At 40.4% G+C, this 17,237-nt stretch overlaps 2 protein-coding genes across 2 annotated transcripts in view; one reads left to right on the top strand and one right to left on the bottom strand.

The window, feature by feature from the left end:
* IQGAP2 (IQ motif containing GTPase activating protein 2) overlaps positions 1-17,237 on the bottom strand; it is a 264,054-nt gene that overhangs the window by 61,133 nt on the left and 185,684 nt on the right. The window contains exon 14 of the mRNA XM_010975017.3: positions 3,650-3,740. Coding sequence (XP_010973319.1) covers positions 3,650-3,740 — 91 coding nt within the window. The remainder of the gene's footprint in view (positions 1-3,649; positions 3,741-17,237) is intronic.
* On the top strand, positions 7,011-13,684 carry F2RL2 (coagulation factor II thrombin receptor like 2). Its single transcript, XM_010975015.3, has 2 exons — positions 7,011-7,299; positions 11,348-13,684. The coding sequence occupies exons 1-2, from the start codon at positions 7,236-7,238 to the stop codon at positions 12,418-12,420; spliced, it is 1,137 nt and encodes a 378-aa protein (XP_010973317.1). The 5' UTR covers positions 7,011-7,235; the 3' UTR covers positions 12,421-13,684.

Below are 17,237 nucleotides of genomic sequence, written 5' to 3'. Positions count from 1 at the left end.
TTCCAGATAGCTGAAGTTTACTCCTTTATGTACCAGCCTTCATCTTAATAGAATCATGTTCCAGGAAAATCTAAAGCCCTGGAAAGACCCCTAACAGAACAGTTTACATCCTACTCATCATTTTACCCACAGTCCCTGGTACGTAATAGGTGCTTAATGTTTGCTGAGAGCTGCCAGAAGAGTCCTTCATGTCATGAAAATTAACTGTGCTCTAAGACAGTGAGTGATCATTTAAGGACTATGGAGGTGTTTGGGCTACTTGGCTCCTGCACTAAATGGTCTCAAATTCCTCTTTTTAGTTTTCCTCTAATGTCATTGTCAGCTACCAATTCTTGCTCCTGTTTGAGTGCCTGCATGGGGCAGCCCAAACATCTAACTTCTTGCTAAATCATAGCTTCTGATGGACTCTGAGTTGGGAAGAGACACAACCAACAGATTAGCCTTATGCCTAAAACAAGAATAAAGGGGCTCAAAGCATCTGTCCAAGAGGTCTGCAATGAGCTGAGAAAACCAGTTCCGTGGACAGGCTTTGAGACATCTATTTTGATGGCTTTTCTGCTTAATCTATGGGTTGTGATTAAGTTCCAGACAATGGAGGATGTCAGACAAATGATATCCAGAAAGTTTCTGCTAAGGAGCAAATTAAGAAACCTATCCCAAATCTCCTAAGAGGCCCTGCAAAATGTATGCTTTACATCTTAATCCACATACCAGCAGGGTTTCTCTAAGGCACGCATCCTCTAAAGAGGTGACATAAGCCCCAGTAGGGCAAAACCTGGTTCTCAGGAGGAGAGAGTAAAAAAATCTTTCTGCATATAAAAGCTCAGATCTACACATGGCACATAAACTGGTCCACGATATATCTGTGGTATTAAGATTTCATGGTGAAGATCAATTAGGGGAAAAAAAACCGAAAAGATTCCTCAGGGTGCAATAGTGAAAAAAGGTTGAAAAACATTGCTCTAAGGAGTCAACTGTGGAGACAAACCTACTTTAAGAAAGTAAGATGCTTCAGTGAAAATGGACATTGGGCCAAAATGAAGGAGTCTTGAGTTACTCTGCCCTTCTAAATCTTGCCTCTAGTAAAATATATGAGCCAACACATTTTCTTTTATCAACTTATCTGGGAGTGGGTTTGATACTTGCAACATGTGACCAGAATCTGTTTTCAAGTCTTCATACAAAGGATGAAGAATGCTTTTAAAAGGAAGACTCAATTCCTTGTTGCAAAAACTGGAAGAGTCTCATCTCAGTTTAAGAATATAGGGTTTTACCTTTAGAGCATCTTTTTGTTGTTATATATCATAGAAGACAGTGTATCAACTCTTTCCAGGGAGAGGACAGAGGTAGAAGAAAGGATCTTTAATGCGCAAGTGTGGAGTACAAAATCACATATATTTGAAAAAATCTCTTATATTCATAGTAAATAGAACTGTGAGTCTCAACACAATCAACTTAACATTCACAGGCCAAATATGAAAAGAACACAGAATAAAAGGAATAAAATAACATCTAAACTGGTTTGAGCTCTAAGAGAAAAAGTTGTAAACATTTTAGGCTATTCAAGTGTCTATATTACAGTCTAATTTCTTAAAAGAGTTTCTTCAAACTATGGCTGTCTTCAGTTTTACATGTAAATTTAAATCTCTTGTGCACACAGCTCAATTTTACTTTATTTTTTCTTAAGGATTAGAATGTTACAACAGAAAGACTTCAAAAATCCTAAGGGTATAAAAAATCAGGTTGGAGAAATACACATATTTTTCCAGGCTAAGGAAATCAAAACCAGATGTTCCTCACAGATGCCTCCAACATTTAAAAGCACAGCTTTGGAGCAAGACTAGGCATCTCAACAGCATTCTATGACCTGATACAACAGGATCGATAATAATGACATCATGAATGGACAGGTTAATGAACTATGCTTTTAGGAATCTTGTTTTAATTTATGTAGGTTATTTCTACACGTAGGGTGTTAGCATATCAATCTTGAAGCTATTTTAGATTGCCCTGGGAAGTTTCTTATTATTCCTCTATGAAAACAGATGCTTAAAAAAAAAAAAACCAGAACTATTTCAGCCAACGTGGGGATTCTGCCAATTGCTGAGTGTGTCTATTCCATTTATGGGTTCTGGACCTGGGGAAATAATCTTAGGGTGAGTTTGAGGACCCACTAGACCTATGGTGAGATGGATCTGAGCAACACCTCATTGATTGCCTGATCTTCATAAGCCCTCACTCTGACTGGTGGACCACAGCGAAGTTTTGGGTCTCCTGGAATTAGTGTCAGTTCAGAGCCAGTGCCCAGTAATCTCTGAAAAGTCAGATTATGTCCTTTCCCCCAAGCACAGTCACCAGAGTAAACAGTCACAGGTCTCTTTGGGGGAAGCCTGGGAGAAAGATGAAGAGTGTAAATGTTGGTCATGTAGCAGAGTCCTATCCCAGTGGGACTCAGCTCAGCGCTCTCTTCATTTAAGGGGTTCTGGGTCTGCAAACAGCAGAAGTCTGGGAATTGATGGAGGGGGAATGATTTTCTGTTCTTTATGATTCAAGATATACTTCTATTCACTTGACCTCAAACTCTTCTTCCATGTGTACAAATCAAGTAGCAATTTAGTAGACTATTTATTTCACTTCTAGGAAAATCAGGATCAATCAGCAAATTCCACAGGACTCTGTGAGTCAGATTATTCTGATAACTGCTTTGACTCTGCTGTCCATTACAGGAACCATACCCACTTGTCTTTGGTGATTAAGTGCTGCCACCTGCCCTCCACCAGCCTGCCCTACAGACTTTGGACTTGCTAGCCTCTCCACAATTGAATGAGTCAATTCCTTAAAATAAATCTTCACCTTTCTTTCTTCATATATATGTGTGTATAGATAGATACTACATATGGTCTATATTTTCCAGAGAAACAGAAAATACATATATATATATATACATAAAGCTACTTATGTAATTCCGGTTTTTTTTTTTAAGAGAAAAATATGTATGTAGTTCTTTTTCTCTGGAAAACTCTGACTATCATAATGGAAGGCATAGAGGAGAACACAGGCATTTATTAAGCAGAATAATCTAGTTTTCTAAGAATCAAGACAAAAAAAAACTTGATCAAATTATGCATTAAGAGTTTGGAAATTATTTTTTGCTTTCTGGATTTTGTTCAGCAATCATCTTGATTTTGAGATCTCAGCAAAAATCTCAGATTTTTGAACTGCAAAAAGTAGTGAAACTAGTAAATCTAATTTTTGTATAAATACGCATTCAAAAACAAGGTCATAGTGTATAGCACAGGGAACAACATTCAATATCTTATGATAACATAAATTGAAAAATATGAAAAGGAATATATATATATATATATTCGTGTGTGTGTGTGTATAAAACTGAATCACTATGCTTTACATCAGAAACTAACACAAGATTGTAAACTGAATATACTTCAATAAAATTAAATAAATAAATAAAAAGCAAAATGGAAAAAATATGCATTCAAGAAGTAAAGTTGGTAAGAGGCTCCCTATCTTTTCAGAAGTTGAAAACTGCATACTTTTCAAAGGTTATGAATTCAAATAAATATTCAGACATAACCAGATACAAGCAAGGCAAGTTGGAGCACAGCCAGCAAGGGGGGCAGGGGCTTACATTGTTTTGCTTTGTCCTTGTCCTTGTTGGCCTCATTGACCGCATGTTGTATCTCATCCAGCCAAAGAATTTTAGAAGCACTTTGAGGGTCCTGAGAATATTGTCATGAAATAAGAGAAAAAATAGTGAATGATGACGAAACAAAATTGATAACTGCTTTTCAGCAGCCATTTTACTATAATTTTCCCGAAGTCTTATTAGCAACTACCAAGCACTGCCACATATAGAACAAGCTACTGATGAAACAGACTCCAAGTCGGACCACTTCTCCCTTCTCCAGCGCCACCCCATCAGTCCAGCCCACCAGCGTCTCTCACTAGACAGCTGCATCCAGCTCCTATTTCCTTTTGTTGCTTCCAAGTTTGCCTCCTACCATGGTGGTCCTCTAAGAGAACCAGGTGATCTCTTCAAGATGGACATCTCATCATATCACTCCTTGGCTTCAACTCCTTCAAAGGTTTTCCCCTAGAGTTGGAAGGAAACAACACTCCCTCCCCATGGACTGTGGGGATCCAATGATCTAGCCCTGTTGAGCCTTCTGCCTTTACCTCAGTCTTTTGCACTCCCTGTCCCAGACCTTCACACCAGCCTCCTTCAGATCAAAACATTCTACCCGAGCTGTGTGGCCGCTATTTTTTTTCTTTTGTCACCTCCTCCAAAAAAAGCCTTCCCTGCTACCCTGGTCAATCAAATACTCTCTCCCCCAACCACTCAGTAACTGTGGTTCCCAAGATGGCCCAGTGTTCCACAGAATACTTTCAACCTGTGGGAAACAATGCTACTTGACATGGATTAGACACTGGGACGAAAATAAAAACAAAAACATCTGAACAGAAACATGGTGATTACCCTCAAGGAGCTAACATTTTATTAGAAGAGACAGATGCATTAAAACATAATTATTATACAATGTGATCAGAGCAATATTAGTTGTAGATACATGATCTAGAAATAGCCAAGAAGGGATTAATTTATAGTTAGGGGTATTGAGTTGCAGGGGGAGAAAAGACTAGCTAAGGATAGCTTCAGAAAGGAAGTGATAGCAGCAATCAAAAGATATTGAATTATCTTTACTATTTTTGACTTTTGTGTTGATTCTGATAATCTTACTCCAAATGTGGTACTGGCATATAATGTAATTAAAAAGGACTTCCAGACAACTCCATTTCATATAAACTTGCCTCAGATTATAAGTAGAATTTTTTATCAGTAGAAATTCAGTATATTTAGAGAAGATGAAATAGTCCATTAAAAAAAGGAAACATTCACATATTTGTAGGAATAAGTGTTATGTACGATAGCCCAAAGCAAGACTATGATGAACAGAAAGTAGGTCACTGGAGCCCTGGAGAATCAGCTCCATCATTTAGCACTCAATATGGATGGGGGGCAGGAAGGAGAAACAGCACTCCCCAGCTTCCCCGGCAGGCTTCAACTTTATTTCCCTCAGAGCCTATCAGGAGATGGTATACAAAAAAGGCTCTGAAAATGAGATAAAATATCTTCCTGTAAACTCTGGGCTCACAGAGACCATTGGGGAAGGCTTGGCTCCTGCTTCCACAATCACCTCTAGCTAGATCTGCCACATGGGAACCACCAGCTGTTAGTACGATTCTCCATTTCTTGGGAGAATGAATACGGAAGGTTCAAAGAGGAAGCAAGATGGGAAACTGAAGACAAGAGGAGGAAAGAAGAGACAAGGGAGCAGGAAGTCTATTTCCTCTGTTCCTAAGCCAAAGAGAACCCAAACACTCCCCAAGGGACAGCCTAAAAATCACGCTCCACACAAGTTCATGTCTGTCTTTCTCAGTTTTTTTGAAGGGTATATACCAGATTCCTTCATAACTTATCACTGGAGAAGATGCACCCTATAAACTTTCACCCAGATGAGAAGGAAGTTACAATCCCACCTCAAAGCAGAAAGTATCCGTTTTGTAAGCCAAACCCAAGAGAGGCTTTGCAAATCAAATGAATTTAAGTCAAGAGTTTAAATCATGACTCACTGAGCTGAAGGTTGCTAGAGGTATACGCCAAACCAAGGGTAAAAATCAAGTCCTACCAGTGTGTAAGGTCCCCCTTTCAGTTGCTCTCTAAAAGCCTGGGAATAGTACATTTATGGGATGGCCACGGCTATACCGCCAGCTAAACATGAATTACAAACAGGCCAAGGCAACGAACTAGGCCATCTGTAAATCAACTAAGAAATTCCTGAATTTAGATGATTCCTTGAAAATTTTAACTGAAAAAAGTACACTCTCTTCAGTATTTTGTGTTTTTTGGGGGTTACTATTTCTATAATAAAATAACATTCTATCTCAGTTTGTCCTACCATGTATTATTTGGCTGAAGTATTAAACAGTGACTTTTGATTGTGAAACTCTTGGTGTGATGAAATTTAATCAAGATGTGAAAAGTTCACACATCAATTCCTTCCAGCCTTATTCCTTATTCTTAAATCTTGTGAAATTTGCATTTTCTGATTCTTGCTGCATTTTATAGTCAACAGGCTATTGGGTGTTCTGGCTTAGTGTTTGTTTTGTTAATTACAGGAAAATTTGTTACAATGCAGTTTTTTAAACTACATTATTAAATTATATTCTCCAGAATATAACTACTTTTAAAAGCTTATATGCTACATGACAAAGTGAATGTGCTTACCATTACTGAGTTGTACACTTAATAATAGTTAACACAGTAAATTTTATGTTATATATATTTTGCTACAATTAAGAAAAAAAGCTTATGGTAAACCTTCTCACCAAAACCCATGGGATAAAGGGAATGACCTGCGTTTTAATGTTGTTTTATGATTTTAGTTTAATCAAATAGTGTTTTTTTTGCAGGAGGTGATTCTGACTCTATAGGATTGTTGAATGGCTCAGAATATATTGAGCTGTGGCAAAACAAAACACTATGAAATCAAGTTTTGGTCAAGCACTGATGACAAATTTAGACCAATGTGACACTGATAGAGAATATTCAAAGTAATCAAGTGCTTAAAATAATTTTAACTTTAAAAAAAAGTTTCCTTTCCATGATTCACTGAATCTACAATTATGTAATGAGTTTAGGAATTAAGATTTGAAATAGCTGGGAGGATAAAGGGAAGGGTAATTTCTGACAGCTCAGTTACTAAATAGAAATTATACTCTGGAACTTCATTTTTAAAACGGGTGAAAATGAGATATGGGACAGACTCAAATCGAACCGCAGCTCAGCGTCTGTTCCCAGCTTACTTCTGTAAAGGACTATTCCGGGCATTCATCCAACACACGTAAATACAGTGGGTGGGAATTACAGCATCAACCCAGAATGGACTACGAGGGCTGGATAAGAGTTAAGTGACTTTTTCCGGGGCTAATTTAACATGCTCAGAGGCTCAGCCTGAGTCATGCGCACTGAAACATGAGTGCTGTCACACCCTTTCCCTGCAGAGGACGCGGGCAAGTTTCCTGTCTGCAGAGCACACAGGAGAACACACTTGTCCAGAGGGAACCAGGTTTCCATTTGGTGCCAACACATGAACTGAGGTGAAACCGTACTTCCTAATTTTATACATTTGAGAAACAGGACTCAGATCATCAAGATGAAAGCTGTCATCTTCGCAGCAGTTGGAACACTGCTCCTGTCGTGCACTTCTTTTCAAAGCGGTAAGCTCTTGTCTCACGGGGCAGAATGGGGGTGCTGGTGTGTGTCACAGGAGTCACCTGAACATTTCACACAGACTGCACCCTAACAGGCAGAGTCTGATTCTAGTTATTAAAAGGTGGACTCCTGGAAGTGAACAGATATAGTTTGTCCATTCTGTTCAAATCTTGTCAGAGACGGAGTGTTCTCTGCTGATATTTAAACATTTGTGGCAGAGTCAAGACTTCAGGGCTCTACAATTAGGCCACGAATCCATTTTCTTTATAAGGTTTTGATTTTCTGAAAATTTCCTCTGATTTGGCCAAGATAACATTTTTTCAAGAGATTAAAAAAAAAATCCTCTGTTTATACCTCCTGGTGAGGCACACATGGGGGAAACAAGAGTACTTCCCAAAAGACAGAGGAGTCTGCTTTCAATAATAGTGATGCTAATGAATTAATAATTCCCCAAAGAACTATGTGTTTCCTGTCACTCAATAAAATGTTAGCCTGGGGGTAGGGGGTGGTATAGCTCAAGTGGTAGAACACATGCCTAGCATGCACAAGGTCCTGGGTTCAATGCCCAGTACCTCCTCTTAAAAAAAGAAAGTTAGCCTGTAACTTTGTGCTTGCTCCAAAATTAACCAATTTGGGACAGGGGTGTCCACAAACCTGGGGTTCTACTCCAGCCAACTTTGTTAGGAGCTGGAGAGAAGGGACGAGAGAACAACGGATGGGGTGAGGGGATTAACAAAAAACAACCTCTACACAGGAACGCTGTTTACACTGCTAGTTGGAATTGTGGAGGTGACACTAAGAGTAGTGTAACTCGTGTGGGATTTACCGGTAGTATAAAAGAGTGCTCTTTCTGGGAGCGGATGAACCAAAATGAAGCAGAAAAGCAAAAGAAAAGAGGGTTGCGGAGGCGGTTCCTTTAAGGTGCTGGTGGGGTCTGGGGAAGTGAAAAAGGTGGGGATGGGTTTAAAGGTGGCAAAGTGAAAGGTGGTGAATTTGCTCTCTTTGAGAGGGTTTGGGGAGAAATGTGAACAAGAACCCATTATCTAGGGGCTGAAGGCTGTACCCTCTGGATTAGTCCCTCTCCAAGGCCTTTTCCCAGGCTGGAAAACATTTCAGAAACATCATGTAAAATGGAACTCTGTATAAAAAAATTCAAATAAATAAGTTATATATATATATATATATATATATATATATATATATATATATATATATATATATAAAATTTAACAATGAGTACTATTGGAGGAAAACCAGCCTCTAAGGAATAAAAGACTTATTCAAGCTGACTCACATCCAGAATTCTCATGAAAATGGAATCAAGCCTTGTTCACAGTCACTAAGTAGCATGTTTGGAGGCATGATGTCTTGCTCAACCACTTGGATTTTCGGAAAACTGACAAACATCTGGTTTCAACAGCTCTCTTACCAGATCTTGAAGGGAAATAGCATGTTCTTCAGTCGCTGTTTTCCAGCTTTGTGCCTGTCTGTAAAGGCACTTCTCTGGGTGATGTCAGATGCAAGAATTTTCCAAAATGCAAAAGTGAACAGAAGGATTTGTGTGGCTGAACTCAAATGTCACACAACACGCCTTCCAAGTTCACACTGAAACACAGGCACAGGGGAGTATCACTTCCCAGACTTTTCTTTCCTTTTCTTTAATCTTTCCTCCCTTAAACGACACTGCAACACCTCCTCATCCTGGCTTGTTCAGGCAACACTCTCCCTCTGTGTTACACCCCGAATTCAGCTTTGCAACATCAAGGTTATGAGGGAGGCTTCGATTTCACCTGGGGGCGAACTGGGAGAGATTAAAGCAGGAAGAGAAACTGGCTTTGAATAGAAGAACCCTGCTACTAAACATTAACCTCAAGTATTCACTTGAATACTTGAGGAACTCAGAGGTCACACAGAAAGCCGTAACTGGCAGACGGCAGCATTTTAAATCCTTAACTACTGGGTTTGTATTCAACGCAAAAGCCTATCTCAAGGTAACATTAGAAATTTGAGAGAATCTGCTTTCTCTCCACATCAAGGATTAATTTACGGAAAATTACGTAAAGATCAACAGGTTTGAGTATTAAGGTTTATCTTGTTTTTGAAACTGATCTTTCAAGAATTAGGATTATTAGTGTCAACATGCCACGTGATGCCAAATACTTATGGCGTGTAGTTGTGTTTCTATCCTTTTTAAAAGATTTCCAACTTATTAGATCACTTTATTGGTTTCTTCTTCTGATTTTTCTTCCTTTGTCCCCTTTCCCCTTAAAATCTGGCATTTCCCCTCAAGCCTGCGTATGAGTTCTTTGTCTCACATCTCTCCAAGGCCATTCAACTACTCCCACTAAATTAAACTCCGGTCTCTCCACAGACTAAAAAATCCCTACCTCTCATTTGGGTTCCTGACATGCTGGTCTCCTTATTTAAGTCTTCTAACCCATCATGGGACATTTTACATACTAGTAGCTCACCAGCAACTCGAGCTCAGGAGCACTCAAAACTGAGACCTTTAGCTTCTCCCTATGTGGCCCCCCCAACCCCCTGCCCCGTCCTCCTCTCCCCCAAGTCATCTAGAGCACAGCCCTCCAAGTCACTTTGGCTTCCTGTTTCTCCCGCACCGTCTCCATAGCCAGTTGGATGCCAAGTCCCTTTGAGTCTCCATTACAGAGTCTCATGTGTTCCTCTTCACCTCTCCACAGCCACTGCTCTAGCAACTTGAGTTTAAATGATACGGTAGCTTCCAAATCAGGTCCCCTTGCCTCTTAATTTCTTATCTTTTTAGTCTCTTCTCTATACCATCACCCAAGTCATCTCAAACACAAGTCAAATCATAGTTATATTAGTTTCCTATTGCTGCTGTAACAAATTTCCACAAATGTAGTGGCTTGAAACACAGATTTATTATATTTCTGGAAATAACAAATCCTAAAGTCAAGGTGTCACCAGGGTGGCGCTCATCCTGGAGGTTCCACGGGATAACCTGTTTCCTGGCTTTCATCAGCCTCAAGAGGCATGGGCATTCCTTGGCTCATGGTTCCTCTTTCACCTTCAAAGCCAGCACCATAGCATTTCCCACTATCTCCAACTTTGATCCTCTTGCCTCCTCTTGTGAGGAGTCTTAAGATTACATTTGGCCCACTGGCCAACCCAGGATATTCATTCTATCTCAAGACTCTGAAGCACATTTGCAAGGTTTCGCCATATAAAGTAACGTATTTTCTGGTTCCAGACATTTAATGGATGGACTCTTTGGGGAGCCATCATGCGGTCTACCCCAACAGCCATCCCTCTATTCACAATTTTGTCTGTGTGTAACCCAGCATCATGAATAGGCACATGATTTCTCAGTACAGTTTAGGAGGCCTTCAGAGATTTGGCTGTAACTTACTCTTTCAAATTCATCTCTCAGATGCACCTTATTTGCACAAGACAATGTATTTCTGTGCATCTTCCCCATTAGTCTCAGAGTTGAAGACAGGGATGGTGTTTATTTAAAACTGTATCACTGGCATTTAGGTGTGCAATAAACATTTGCTAAATTAACATATCTGACATTGCCAGATGTCATGTCGGCCTACACAATGCCTTTGCCCATTTCTCACCTACCAGAATCTTTTTCTTCTATTAAATTCTCTCTTCTTATAAACCTTGCTCATCTTTGTTCATGCCCATCTCTTCCTCGACATTCTGCTCAAACATCTAATCTATTAACTATCGTCTGGATGCCTATACAGTTTATAATCAATGCATTAGCCTCTAAGGGTCTGATGTGCTATTTTTGTTTCCTCTGGCAGTGCTATAAACTCCTTACATGCAAGGAGTTGTCATCTAGTCTGTGCTCCCGTGTGGGTGAGTATGGTGCTGGCACATAAGGTAGACCTTAAGGGCATTCCTATTGATTACCTGATCTGTAACCATTTTTTTAAATAAAAATGACCCTAAACTCTACAAACACTGAAACTTTGTAGCATAAAACATTTAGTTTTATTGTCTCCTGAACCACAGATATGGTTCAGCAACAAATCATATGTTAATACTTCCTTTCAATTACAGGGATAGAATATGAAGCAGACAACTCGGCAGAGCCAACCTTACCTATTAAGACTTTCCGTGGAGCTCCTCCAAATTCTTTTGAAGAGTTCCCCCTTTCTGCCATAGAAGGCTGGACAGGAACCACCACAAGCATAAAAATTAAGTGCCCTGAAGAAAGTGTTTCAAATCTTCACGTGAATAATGCTACCATGGAGTACCTGAGCAGCTCCTTAAGTACCAGACTGATACCCGCCATCTACATCCTGGTGTTTGCAGTAGGTGTGCCAGCCAACGTGGTGACCCTGTGGATGCTCTTCTTCAGGACCAGAACCATCCATATGACCATCTTCTATACCAACCTGGCTGTGGCAGACTTTTTCTTTTGTGTTACACTGCCCTTTAAAATAGCTTATCATCTCAATGGGAACAACTGGGTATTTGGAGAGGTCCTGTGCCGGACGACCACAGTCATCTTCTACGGCAACATGTACTGCTCCATTCTGCTCCTCGCCTGCATCAGTATCAGCCGCTACCTAGCCATTGTCCACCCTTTCACTTACCGGGGGCTGCCCAAGCGCACCTATGCCTTGCTAACGTGTGGGCTGGTGTGGGCAACGGTTTCCCTATATATGCTGCCACTTTTCTTTCTGAAGCAGGAGTACTACCTTGTGCAGCAGGACATCACCACCTGCCATGATGTCCACAACACATGCGAGTCCTCATCGTCTTTCCAACTCTACTACTTCATCTCCTTGGCATTCTTTGGATTCTTAATTCCATTTTTGGTCATTGTCTACTGCTATACAGCCATCATTCGGACGCTTAATGCGTATGACCGTAGATGGTTGTGGAATGTTAGGGTGAGTCTCCTCATTCTTGCGATTTTTACCATTTGCTTTGCTCCGAGCAACATTATACTTATCATTCACCATGCAAACTACTACTACAACAACACCGACGGCTTATACTTCATCTATCTCATAGTTTTGTGCCTCGGTAGCTTCAATAGTTGCCTAGATCCATTCCTTTACTTTCTCATGTCGAAAATCACAGATCACTCCACTGCGTACCTTACGATGGTGAAATCATCTTAGGGAGCATGGAAAAGGTATTTGTGAAAACATACATTCTTGGGCTAATATATGCATAGCGCAAGGAGCTCTACTCTCTAACTCCATTTTTGAGCTCCTGAAAAGTAGTCCCTCCAAATAAAACATGACACAAGCACTAACTTGCAAAAAAAAAACCCCAAAACAAAAACCCACTATCAGTATTTTAAGAATGTGAATGCAAGAGAAAACATACCACTGCTTTCTTTATGGCAACACACACATTTGCCTGAGTGGTCCTTCAGGCTCTCTAAATCTCCATCTTTCCTACTTCTAAGCGGTTTCTACTCTAGATGATGTGGAGGAGGAGGAGGAGGAGGATGGAATAAGGGGGAAGGGCGCAGCATGGGGAGAAGCTAAGATCTCAGCTTTTGGTATCTGGTCTCATTTTTAATTCTTCTGCCTCCTTCACTCTCATGCTGGTGGCTGCCTCATCAGCTGATTCTATGTGTATAATGTCTCTCCCTAGGGTCCGTTATCCTGGTCCCATCTTTGCCTCCTAACCATTCTCATCACTGCCAGTCTATCCTCCATTTACGGGGCCACTGCCAGATTAACCTTCCTCAAACATCAGACTGAACACATCACTCAAAATCTCCAGTTCAGAAACCTCCACTGACTCTCCACTGCTGTGGACAAGTGATAAATGTCTAGCTTGGCATTCAGGGCTGAAGTTCTAACTTGATTTCCCAATAAACCTTGCATGTGACTCAGGCACCAGCCGAGCTGCTTGCTTTGCTGTGATCTTGATTTCACCTCTCTCTGCCCCTGCCTCTAACTGGAAAGCTTTTTCTAACATGTTTGCTTTAATTCTTTCCATCTCTTGAAGTCCTCAAAGGACCATCCTTCTCTGACTCTCAGTCTAGAAGTTCATTTTTCTCATCTCAACCTTCAAAGCATTTTGTGGTATTTTTATTATGGCATTTATAGATAGGTCATTTATAAACAAATATTAATTCCATAAACACTTATTAAGCACCAGGGGTAGTAGAGGGGCTTGTCCTCTCCCTCCCCTATGTTCCTTTCTGCTACACTTCATGTAGCAATGCTAGGCCCAAGTCTTCTCAGGGTCTCTGGAGCCCAGCTCCATGCTGTGCTCATCATGTGGTTGAATGAATGAAAGACTAAAATCCCAAAGCATCTAAACAGCATGGAAGCCAATTAAGTTCATACTGAGAAGGCATATTCTTTATGACATGAGATGACATCATTTTTGGTTGGCCACGTTAGAAAAAAAAAAAAAGAAGAAGGCTAAGAATATGCTCAGGAGGTCATTTAGAAATTTAAGATAATGGCTCCATTATTTTGGTTCCTTATACATAGTTTTTAATGGAGAAATAATACTCTGTTATAAACACCCAGTATATTCCTATAGGTAAATGACTATATTTCCCTTAGTTTGGAGATTAAACAGGAGGTGGGATATTAGTGGTTAAGGGCACGCAGGATTCCTGAGATGAATTTTCAAGTCTGCAGGAATGTGCATTGACCATATACTTTGTAGTGACCACCAAAACAATAAAAAGCATATTAAATGCATATTTTTGAGTTTGTAGAGTTTCCTATTTCTTTGGACTTAGGTTAAAAAAATGTACATGATGACCACTTACTCTGTGTGTGTGTGTGTGTGTGTGTGTGTGTGTGTGGTTATGTGAAGGGTAAAAATCAGGTAAACACTAAAGTCAGCAAGAACAAATCTAAAGCAAGTTTCAAGCTAACAAAATGTTCAACAGGAGAAATTGGTTTCTGCAAAGTCATCAATTATAATATAGTTTTACCTACAGAAAAATTCAGCAATATTCATTTGTTAAAAGCACACTTAATTTTTATGCAGTAAATATGCATATAGCAAAATCTAACTTTCTTGGGGGGTATAATTCATACATTCTCAAGCAAGGCCTTCCATTTAAAAATAGCTCACAATTCACTGCCTCCAATGAACAGACCTAGGAGGTGTGTTCTCTGGTAAGTATATGTCAATATGCCCACTACTCAGTCCTTCCCCAAAAGAGACAGAAGGAATTTGGTGCCTAGACAAGGTTATACGTGAAACACTATTAACCAAGGACCAAGAATTCTCACCAACTTACATCACTGTTCTCAATCTTTGATCAAACTGAGCATCCATTCTATTAAGATGTTATCCATTGTGACTTTCAATGGCTGTACACTTTGGCACATGCTTTACCTCGTCTTGAAAACACCACTAATGTAATTTTCCTCTATTTTTCCAAGGCTAGACCTCTGGTAAGCAAGGCACAGAAATAGCCCCATAAAAAAACAATGGAAAAATTCCAGATATTAAAGCAACAGAGGTTAAAAAACAGAGACCCCACCAAATAATAGAATCAGATTTTTCCCCCCTAGGGAAAGAGAATGGGCTGGGGAAAGAGAATGGGCTGAGAAAAGAAAGTTTCAAAATTAATGGGAAGAGAAAGAAACATGTGTTTAAAAGTAGCAGTGTAACCAAATCAGATTCACTGCTTGGAATAGTAGCAGTTTTAGTCTCTTAATTACTGCCAATGTAGTTCAAGCCCCTAATTTATAGGTCAGAAGTAGTTTAATGCCTGAGCTCTAATCCAGATCCCTTGGCTCTTATTAAATGCTCTAATTACACTATTAAAGCAGTGCTTTCACACTTAGGATGGATGCCCCACAGAGAGCTGGCAGAGCACAGACACCCAGGGGAGATTCCGAGTGCCCTGGACAGGTGCTGTGGAATTCCATCTTATCTAGAGCCCTTGGCCTGGGGTGCTCAGGAGGGGACCGTCCCTGCCTGCCTATGAAAGGTTTGTGAAGTCCAGCTCACCTCAAGGACAAACCCCCATGTGGCTGTGGGTAGAGAGAAATCCAGATCTATGTCTGTCTTTCCCCATAGGTCAGTCTTTCCGCAAAAGACCCAGAAGGAATTTGGTGCCTACACAAGGCTATACTTGAAATATCATTAACCAAGGACCAAGAATTCTCACCAACTCACATCACTGCCCTCAGTCTCCATGTGATGTCTATGTCCTGAACCCAGCAGATCCCAGTTTGTGGACAGAACAGACCGTGTGTCTACGTGGCAGCCAGCGGTGCCCAACAATAACACCAGCTACATTAATTAAGCACTTATTTTGGGTGAGCTGCTTCATTCTAAATGCATTTCACTTACACACACACATACATCTTCATAATTAACTGTACAATTATATGTTAATTGATACAATATTTAAAAAATTACTACATAACCATTTAAGCCTATCCTAAATCCTAGAAGGTAGGCACTATTAGTCTCAGTTTGCACATGTGAAAATCAAAGCATAGAGAATTTTGGTGACTTGACAAAAATCTCTAGCTAATTTGTGCCAAAGCCAAGACCAGAATGGTGCCTGTCTGTCTCCCAAGCTAGTAACTTCAGCTTCCAGCGCTGTGCCACGTGCTACGGCCTCAGCTGCAGCAGTGGGAACAGAGGCGGCAGCTCAGGCGTCCTAGCTGACAGGGTCCTCTCTCCTCCCCGTGGGGCGCGGGGACACAAGGCCTGGCCGGAGTCTCACGCTCCCTCCCACTCACTGGCCTGGCACCGAACCTGAGCCTCAGGTCCCTTCACGCCAGCTGAGAGGGCACCCACCCCCACAGTGGCTGTGGGGCTCAAATGAGCATGACTTAGGTGAGGGTATCCATGAAGCACAGAGATAATGCTGCTGCCACCCCTGGCGGAGGGCAAGGAGCACAGACGGTCCCACCTTGGGGGATATTTCCTTCAGCTCTGATGAGGCCATTTAGTAATGTGGAATGAACAGGATTTATATGGTTTTGTTTTTTCACTGTTATTGAATTTTAATTAATTAATTAATTGGTTGTAGGTAATTAGGTTGTTCATTTTTAAAATTTTTTGGGGGGGAGAATTAGGTTTGTTTGTTTTAATGGAGGTACTGGGGACTGAACCCAGGATCTCACGCATGCTAAGCGCGTGCTCTACCACTGAGCCATGCCCTCCACCCCGAATTTTTATTGGGGAGAATTTTCTTTTTCCTTAGGTAATACATCACAGGCAATGGTTCAAAATTAAAAAGATTCAAAAACACATCTTCTTCTTCCCTAGCCACTCAATTCTCCTCTCCAGAGGCAACCACTTCTCTGTATTCCTAGAGGCTGGATGGTGTCAAAATATTTCTAATGACGCAAGGTGAAGTCAGTTCCTGTGAAGGGAACACCTGTATTAGGGCAGTAGGTCTTGTTTCAGAAACTAGAGAAGTTACTGGGGGAACTGGCCTTTTGTGAGTTGTTTACATTGTTCTTTGAAAATCTAAGAACACTGAGTAATATATGCACTCCATAAAAAATAAAAAATCCAAGCAGTATGAAAACAGAGTGAAAAGGAAGTCCCATCGACACCAGCCTCCTAGTTCATCTTCCAGAAATATTTTATGCACAAAAACCATATATACATGGACCCATTTCTACACATGTGGAAGCCTGCTTTTTATATTTAACAATATCCACTTATTCTTTCTGACGGCCACACAGTATTTCACTATATGGATGTACTGCAATTTATGTAACCAGTCCCCTCTTGATGGACACTCAGGCTCTTTTTGGTTTTTCACTATTATAAATAATGCGGCAATAAACATGTTTTTCCAGCTGCCTTAATGCTCCACAATACAGGTCTCTGAATCAGACCAGGGCATAGTCCAGAACTAATTACTTTATGGATAACTTTGGATAATTTACTTCGTTTCATTATCTGTAAGATAATGATAATGATGCTTCACTTATAGAGCTGTTACAAATTATTATGTGGACTGTATGAGATAATA

This window comes from Camelus dromedarius, chromosome 3, assembly GCF_036321535.1.
Source record: "Camelus dromedarius isolate mCamDro1 chromosome 3, mCamDro1.pat, whole genome shotgun sequence".
NCBI lineage: Eukaryota > Metazoa > Chordata > Mammalia > Artiodactyla > Camelidae > Camelus > Camelus dromedarius.
This window is presented reverse-complemented; position numbering and strand designations above follow the sequence as displayed.

What these genes read in the sequence shown, in the direction of transcription:
- F2RL2 (XM_010975015.3), top strand. Translation starts at nt 7,236, where the DNA reads ATGAAAGCTGTCATCTTCGCAGCAGTTGGAACACTGCTCCTGTCGTGC. An exon ending in GTGCACTTCTTTTCAAAGCG is followed by an intron (nt 7,300 to 11,347) that starts GTAAGCTCTTGT and finishes TTTCAATTACAG; the next exon opens with GGATAGAATATGAAGCAGAC.